Source organism: Cebus imitator, unplaced genomic scaffold, assembly GCF_001604975.1.
Source record: "Cebus imitator isolate Cc_AM_T3 unplaced genomic scaffold, Cebus_imitator-1.0 Scaffold247, whole genome shotgun sequence".
NCBI classification, from domain to species: domain Eukaryota; kingdom Metazoa; phylum Chordata; class Mammalia; order Primates; family Cebidae; genus Cebus; species Cebus imitator.
Genome location: NW_016107562.1, coordinates 1,459,120 through 1,468,598, shown reverse-complemented (window position 1 = coordinate 1,468,598; position 9,479 = coordinate 1,459,120). Strand labels below are relative to the sequence as shown.

General features: G+C 34.7%; 1 protein-coding gene across 2 annotated transcripts in view; it reads left to right on the top strand.

The window, feature by feature from the left end:
- The window catches only part of RGS13 (regulator of G protein signaling 13), a 26,384-nt gene extending 19,335 nt beyond the window's left edge, over positions 1-7,049 (top strand). The window contains exons 6-7 of one of the 2 annotated variants that reach the window (XM_017498638.2): positions 4,945-5,111; positions 6,078-7,049. In XM_017498638.2, coding sequence (XP_017354127.1) covers positions 4,945-5,111; positions 6,078-6,263 — 353 coding nt within the window. In that variant the 3' untranslated portion in view covers positions 6,264-7,049. The remainder of the gene's footprint in view (positions 1-4,944; positions 5,112-6,077) is intronic. The other variant, XM_017498639.2, reaches the window with a different exon arrangement.
- Positions 7,050-9,479: the final 2,430 nt, after the last annotated feature.

The following is a 9,479-nucleotide window of genomic DNA, read 5'->3' as shown; positions in this document are numbered from 1 at the left end:
GTACCTGCAAAGCAAACTGACATTTGTGTGTTCAATACCTGCAAAGCAAACTGACATTTGTGTGTTCGGTACCCGCAAACTGACATTTGTGTGTTCAGTAGCAGGCAGTGTTGAGGCACTGGGTACATGAAGATGCATAAGCTGCAGTCCTAATCCGCTAAGAGTTCTCAGGTGAATGGGAGGATAGTGGAAGGAAACCACAGCAAAGAGGGCTGACCTTTGTCACTGGGGCAATGGGAAATGTTGAGGGGGGAAGGGTTGTGGCTAGATTTTTGTTTTAAAGGTTTTCTCTAATAAAATTACAGAGAAAATTGAAAGCAGGATCAGACAGATGAATCGAGGCTTCTTCAGATTCAATGGTTTACACATATGTCTAAAAAATCATAAACAAAAATAATACGTAAAAGGAGAACAGAATGTAATGCAATAAAGATAACAGAGATGGTGTCTTCAGTGTACTAGCAATGCAAAGAAAAAATAGACAAACGATTTAGAATTCACAGGAAAAAAAGAAATGGTCAGTAAAAATGAAAAACTGTTTAAGCATTAATATTTTTAAAATGCATATTTGAACAATTACAAGTTACTGATTTCGCCACATTAGATTGGAGAGGATGGAGTAAGTCAACACTGACACTGGGAATGAAAAATAATGAAATCCTTCTGAAAGCAATTTTACAATATGTATCAAGAGTCTCCAAAAACCATTACATCTTCAACCTAAAAATTCTACTACTTTAAATCAATTATTTTCTCTAAGAAAATAGATATTCAAAGATTTATAAGCCAAAATATTCAATGTAGGATAATTTATAACCAAGAAAAGGGGAAACAATCTACATTTCAATAATAATTGGGAGGCTCAATATATTATGGCCTCACCCATCAATAGACTATTATATGGTCATTTAAAGTGAAAAGGAGAAAGTGTTTGCTATGTGCTATTAACTATGAAAGAATAAGAATGATACACAATTGCTTTCATATTATAATGCCGATAAGATCATTCCAGTGTGTACCTGTGTCTGTAGAGATGAATGAATTCTAGCTAGGTAGGCAATTAGTCATGAAAAAACGATTAAAAGAATGAAAGGAAATATATCAAATTGTTAACAGGGCTTATTGCTTTACTAGACGTTTTCTGCATTAAAAATGACCCACAGTTCTTTAAGCTGTGTTTATCATATTAATAATATTATTAATAACAATGATAAGGTAGGAGAAAAATCAAAAATTATTAACAGCATAGAAGCCATAACAGAGAATTTTAATAAAACTGAAAACTCACTGTAAAACTCCATACAGACTATTGTAGAATTATGAAATGCATGATCCCCAGTGTTACGGATTGAAAATAAAATGGATTTAAAATTGGTTTAGCGGCATTTCTAATGATGCCACAATATAGCACACCTTTGGGATTTCCTGCCTGATGTAAGCCTTGCAGTCTTACAGAAAAATATCATTCTGGAATACATGGTCCACTGTTCTGACTCAGCCATGAGAAAGCCCACGTTTCCCTTCTGCATCAAGAACACTGGCATGTGTCACCTTGTGTGTCATAGAAATACTAATTTTAGTGACTAGTTTTAGAAGAACAGGCTAGAGATTCCCCCAGGCACCACTCTCACTATTTAAGGAAAAAGTACATACTATGTATGACATAAGCCATTTCTTTCATCCTTCCAATTTAAATGAGCAATTCTGTTGTTTATCCCTCATTCACTCTGCTCAAGCAGAATCTCTTGAGCACAAATGTTCTGGAATTAGTATCATTTAAAACTTCAGAACAGCCTACATTGCCCGATTTAGAAAAGGCTTTTCCACCTTGTAATTCACTTGTGTGAATCAATAGAAATTCTAAACTGAGCAATTCAGTTGTGGCTTTAATAGTTACTAAGATTCCTGGAACATTTTTACACAAATGCATTGTCAGCTGCTAGCTTGAGTAACTTGCAGCATACTGAGACAAAAATTAGCCTGACGAAGACAGAATTCTGTAACACATGCCAATCACATGAGCCTACCCATTCTGTACACTAGAATTATATCTGAAATATCAGACAGGCTCAAGTAGTCCAGCTTTCGTTAGTTATCACACAGTAACAAGTGATATAAAATCCTTGTGATTTACAATAATAAAGATTCACTTCTTTTTCATGATACACAATAGCTGGGTCAGCTCCAGCTCTACTCCATGCCTTCATTCCAACCTTCAGGCTAAAGGAGTAGCTCTTTTCTAGAATATGCTCTTCTTTTGGTGGCTGTGAGACATGGGAAATTGAACCACATGATGGTTCTAAAACCTTCTGCTTGAACATGTCCATGGCACTTTTGCATGTATTTCATTGCCTAACACAAGTTCAGTGGCCAATCCTGATATAAACAGGACATGGAAGTATAATCCCCTGACACAAAGATCAGGAAATAACTGAGGAATAATACTGCAATCTGCCACATCAAGTACCTGAAATATATCATATTTTAATAGTATTCATAGAATACTATATATCTAAGCAGTATATATAGAATACCATGTATCCGTGCAGTATATATAGAATACTACAACTTTGGATCTATGATCCGTGTATTTATGTGTGGAGAGATAGATAGATAGAGGAAATAGATTGTGAAGACAGAATAAAAGATAGGTAGGTAGACAGACAGATGGACAGACAGACAGACAGACAGACAGACAAAGCAATGCATAGATGGCTTCATTAGCAAAAGACTTTGGTATGTCAAGAACTGTAGAACCATTTGGCCAGCCAAAAAGAAGCAAGGATACTTCTTCCAATCTATCAGGAAGGAAATTAAAGAAATCAGATACAGATACAGCTGGTACTAAAATGATAATCTATACACATTTTGCTGTACAATTAGGCTAAACATAAACACAAATTCAGACTACTAGCTTGGAATCTAATATTGGTCTCCATATCATTTTCCTGCCCTACCTACTCACCCACTCAACCCATCCAAATAGACTGTGTGACTGACTGTCATTCCATGATCCATAGATTTTTATCTGGCATCTCATTTTTTTCTGTTCCATAGCTAAGTACAAACTATTTAAATATTGGCTTCCAACTTTACTTGTTAAGCCACAAACAGCCTTTTGCTCTGATTTATTTGTTCATTTGTTTGTTTTTTGGTTTACCCACGATTCAGCTATCTCTCTAATAGGAGCACCAATTCCTGCATCAGTGTTTTCTATTCCCACCTTTCTGTGCCTATGTGAGACACACAACTTAGAGTCACTTCAGTGTGAAAATAACCTTCTTGTTGGAAATCCAAAATATATCCCCTCACGTTGGCTAGGAATCTAATCTACATCATTTTCTATGTTACATCTATATAATGCCTCCACCTCATCTGTCGTCTTAGCTCATCTCATGTTATGTCCTTGTTGAACCATCTCCCACACAGTGTCCTGAAGGCTGCATTTGCTCATATGATGGTAACAATGCCATGCTCCAACTTTGAGTATTTCTAGGATACAATATTTATATTGAGCTTTCCCCAACTCCAACGCCTCCTTAGAAGAGATCTACTTCTATTTGCATTCTTTTTCTTGAAGACAAAATACTTTGTTATCTTTGTTCCTTTATCACTGCGAACAAAGCCAAGCTATGAAGGAGCCTGGCTTTCTAGTGCTAGAAAACTTGACATGATCTCTCAGATGAAGATCCAGGAAAATAAGATCTTACTCATCATTTTCATTCCATCTGGCTACTATTATTTCTCATAACAGTAAATGATACTAACCAAGATACCGTTAATAAAAATCCTATGCTTTTGGAGGTGATAGATATATTGATGGATTGATTGTGGTAATGGTTTCTTGAGTATATACTTATCTCCAAATTCATCAAGTTGTATGAAATTATGCACAGCTTCTGGTAAACAAAATATCCTATGCTAACAGTCTCTAAGTGGTCATTATTCAGTGTGCCTACAAAAACATCTAGTAACATCAATTGAAAGTTACATTATTGTTTTCTCATTTAGCAATCCAATTCCTCAGGTATACCAAGAGACTTTCTAGTCCCCCCAATATTTAATATCTTGAACCTCGAGAATACTTCGTCTTCCCAAAGATTCCAATTAATATGCTATATTTGTGAGAGCTCTCCTAATCCTCTTCTTCAAATATAGATCTCAACTGGAAAAGCTCCTCCTGTGTTTATCCTTATCTAGGTGCTTCAGAAAGGCCATTTAAGTTCAGAACTGGAGATACGAACCTCTGGCATCAAGTGTCATTTGATGGTTATGCTGCACATAATCCATATCCTGTACTAGATTCTGAGATCGTTTCTAGCATCCCATTTGAATTTCTATTCCTTGCCTGCTCCCTTATATCTGGCTTGAAACATAAACCATGAATATGAAGTTAAATGTTTCATCTATCTGTGTTCTGCTCTGATTGGACACTGAGAAACACTCCAGGGTGTACACACTGATTAGGGTATCACTCTTACATGGCTTGGATATTTTTCTCCCAACCTTGACCAAGAAGTTTACATTTGAAGCCCTGCTCTTACCCTACCATTTGGTATGAGATCTTAGATTTTTCATGTCAGCTTCAGGATGAGAGCCCTGTCTCCCTAAGCAGCTTGAAGTCCTTTTCCTAGGTTCTTCTGATGTCCCCTGTCCTATCTGTCCTAGACCCATCTACACTGGCGGGCATTTTGCTCTGACTGGCTCATAATAAAGGGATGACCTCACCAGTGATCAGCATTGTCAAAACACACTTCAAATGTTAGCTCTAAGTGTATGATAGATGCGAAAATTGATATACAGAGATAGATGTTAAATAATTTAACAAGAGATACTTGTTAAATAATTTCTGAGTTTTTAATCAGACTTTTTTTTAACTGCATTGCTTAGATTTTTTGGTGAGTTTGACCCATGAAAATAAACTTATTTCTCCTCCACTTTTAGATGGTCCAGCCATCTATGCAGCATATTTAAAAATGGAGCACAGTGATGAGAATATTAAATTCTGGATGGCATGTGAAACCTATAAGAAAATTGCCTCACGGTGGAGCAGAGTTTCTATGGCAAAGAAACTTTATAAGATTTACATCCAGCCACAGTCTCCTAGAGAGGTAACTACCTGACAATGACAGAAATGGAAATCAGTTAATCCCTGCAAGGGCACGAATATCTGTCAAGCATCCATAAGTGCCGGGCACTTTACAACCAATATCTCCTAAAATGCCGTAAATTCAGTACTGCTGACCTTATTTTACAGATAACAAACCTGAGACTCTGAGAACTGGCCCAGTGTTGCACAGTCATTAAGTGGTAAAGTTAGGATTCAAAATTAGATTTACTGGTTCCAAAGCTTCTCCCCATTAAATTATCTTATCTTCCAGGAAACTTAAAAGAAAAAAGGAGTCTGTGGCAAAAGCATTGGGCTTGCCAGCAGGAACTGTACATACCATGAAGAGACATGTGGAAATTCTGCGTTGTTGGGCAATGAGAACTAAAAAGTCCTGTAAGGGAACAGAGAGGACAGTGTATGAGATTTCTACCATGCAGGGCAAGCCCATGTTATTGACACATTCCCCAAAACTCTTGTCTGGAAAATACTTGGTTTATTGAAATAGCCACTTCTCTCCTCTATTTATCCAACTCTCTTCATTTTCTTCCCATTTCAGAGCATATTCAGTTAAAGCAACATTTGTGACTATTAAAGGAAGATAAATTGTAAAATAGCACCAACTTCTCTTTTTTTAAAATGAGACGTTTGTCTTATAAACTTCCTGGTTTGTAGACTGCTACTGAAAAACCACTTACATCCTCCGGAAATAGCCACGGTTTCAGAGACTTCCCTAGTCTTGAGCCTTATGATTTTATTTTTTGTTCCTCTTGGATGTGGAAGTGGATATTTACTTTTAAAAAAGCACAATGCTTATTTTTTATATATCTTACTAGATGCCAATAAAAATACAAAGAAAATTACCCTATTCCACTGAAAAGGAGAGCAGGAAATAAATTAAGTCTTTCTATTCTATGTGCCTTTTTTCAACAATGCTTACTTATGCTGTACATGTAATTTCACTTTTCAGATTAACATTGACAGTTCGACAAGAGAGACTATCATCAGGAACATTCAGGAACCCACTGAAACATGTTTTGAAGAAGCTCAAAAAATAGTCTATATGCATATGGAAAGGGATTCCTATCCCAGATTTCTAAAGTCAGAAATGTACCAAAAACTTTTGAAAACTATGCAGTCCAACAACTGTTCCTGACTGTAACCCAAAACTTTAAACAGAAAACAGTATATTGAAAGTGGTGGGTTTGATCTTTTAATTTAAAAAAACACAAAACCAGGAACACAGTACTAATAGAACAGAAATCAAACTATAAATTGACTTTTAGTTCCTAAAAAGAAACAGATGCCAAAAGCAATGGAATCTAGAATTTTTATAACATGAGTAACAAAATTTACAGCATACCTATGTAGTGCAATTAAAATATAATGAAAAGGAGAGTCCTTCTTCATTACACAAACATTATGAAGTTTCTACTGTAGTAGTCAATTAATGGATATTTCCTTTATTAATAAAATTCACTGTCATACGAATTTGTTCTATAAAAACTGTCATATGAATTGTGTTTCTAGCATGAAGATGTTCTATAGAGTACTCTTAATAACTTGAATTTATAGACAAATGCTATTCACAACACAATCAATTGTATTATACCATGAGAAATATCAAAAAGATATGTTCTTGACAGACATTTTATCTATAAAAATTTTCTATTTTGTTCATAACCAAACTTCTTTATCACATGTATCTTCTACATGTATAACATTTCTGATGATTCTAAGCTCTTAAAAAATATATGAATTTCTTCGTTTGCGCTTATATTTACATTGCTGTAAGGACATAAAATGTGGTTTCTATATTTTGAGATTTTTTTTCCTTACAATGTGAACTCATTGTTGTATTGGAAATCAATAAAGCCAAATATCAACTGAAGACTTACATGATTTTTTTCAAAGGCAAAACAAATATATTTTCTACTACAAATTTCAAAAGGCCTAAGTTGGTATAACAGTGACAATATTTTTTTTTATTTTCCATAGTTTTCCTGGAAAGTGTAGACAATTTAACACATTCATTGGCTATTACCATCTTATCACTTTCAAATATTAATAGAATCCAGATTCAACATCCATAATCAAAAGCTCATCATAATATTTACGAGTGTAAAATTTGATCTGTTCCGTTTTATACTTGAAAGGGAACAAATCAGAAATTTCAAGTCTTGTATTCCTGAAGGAAGAAAACATTCAAAAATGATTTTTCCCTATTCGAATCATTTTTAAATATGCATGTTTTCTCTTGATTTGGAAAAGTAGCTTAAAATAGACTCATTTGACCCTTGTGGGGAAGCAAAGTTTTCCCTGTAATTCTAGTGATTCACTAATTGGTTTACCACTGAATTATTTATTCCATGAGTCATTACATTTTATTGGTACCAAGAAGTGTAAATTTGGTCAGTCAGATGCTTCTGTAGTTCACGAAATCACAGGTGTTTTTCTGTAGTGCTTTCCACTTTTAAAAGGCGGGCTACGTGACTACACAGTCTATCACAGCATAGGTGCTAAGAAGGGCTAAGTCGCTAAACCATCTTGCTTACAGCTCTGAAATAAAAAAAGAGAAAACTAGCAAATAAATAAATAAATAAGTGAATAAACAAAGAAGCATCATTAGTATAATTTAAATACACTTTGATTCAGCACAATGGAAAGAATACTGAATCCATTGTTAAGAAAGCTGGGTTTCAGTTCTGGACTTCCCAGATTAGCTATATAAATTTCTTTAGGTCTAGGTAAACTATAGAATATTACACAAATTACTTATTTTCCCTGCTTCTCTGTTTTCTCTTCTTTAAAATGAGGTAATTAAAATAGATAATACCTTATTTCCTTTCCAGCTTCAAAATCCTGACTACCTTTAGTACTTTAAAAAAAAATTTCCTCCTAGTGAATCATGGAAAAATACTTTTAAATTACTGAGTTCAATATCTGAAGGGTTTTTTTTTTTGTGACATTCTCTTGCCTTGCCTCTAATTTTGTAAATATAATACTATGACATATATTCAAAGCAGAACTTTGCCAAACAATCACTCTTCTAAGATCACATGTTCAGATGTTTGTAAATCAGGAACAATCTCTGGTGCTCCCACTTGCTCCCTTAACCGAGCCCTTCCCACAACATTAACTGCTGAAGCTAGTGTTTTAGCTCCAAGAAAAGCCCTCAAAAATTGTAGAAACCAGTACGGACGTTCCTCAAAAAATTAAACTACCATATGATCCAGTAATCCCACTTCCTTATATTTATCCAAAAAAAAATGAAAACAACATCTCAAAAAAATATCTATACCCCGGTGTTCACTGCTGCATTATTAACAGCCAAGATCTAGACACAAACTACATGTCCTTCAGCAGTTGAATGCATAAAGAAAAAGTTATACACACATACACAATGGATTATTATTCAGCCTTAAAAAGCAGGAAATTCTACCATTTGTGCCAATATGGATGGAGATGGAAGAAATTTTTTAAGCCAAGTAAGCAAGACACAGAAAGATACCATGATCTGAATTATATGTGGAATCTAAAATAGTCACACTCATGGAAGCAGGGTAGGATGGCGGTTGCCAGGGGCTGGAGGGACGGGGAAATGGAGATACATTGGTCAAGGGGTACAAAGTTTAGGTAGTGCAGGATGAATACGTTCTGGAGATCTAATGTACGGCATGGTGACAACAGTCAACAACACCGTATTGTATACTTGAAATTTGCTAAGAGAACGATTTTAAATCTTCTTAACACACACATGCACACACACAAATGATAAGTAACTATGTGGAGCGATAGATATGTTAATTAACTGGATTGCGATGGTCATGTCACCATATATATATATAAACATCAACTTGTACATCTTAAATATATACTTTTTTTAACATATCAATGATATATCAATAAAGCTGTTGAAAGAAGCCTTCACAGACTATCCTATCATTATAAAATGTAGAAGTTTTGTGAGAATAAAATATTAATATTCTTTACAGTATTTAAACTTCACTGTATTTAAACTTTGGCAATAATATGTATAAAGTGCTAGAAAGTGTATGATTTACACTGGGTGGGAGAAAATAGGATATCATTAAGATTCTTGGAGCACTGGGTAATACCATTCACTGCTGTGGAGGCCAAAGGGTAACAGAAAAATATACATTTCTTAAGACTAGAGCTATATCTTATTTTACATTATATCCTCACTGCTAGGTAGAGGACATGGACCATATGACACTCAAAAAAATAGATAAATGAATGAGTAAATAAATGAGTCAGTTCCTCACCAATGAGAAATGAATAAACTTGGTGTCACATCTCCTTTACTCTGCAATGTAGTAATACTAACTTTTAAAATACAATTCCTGGATTT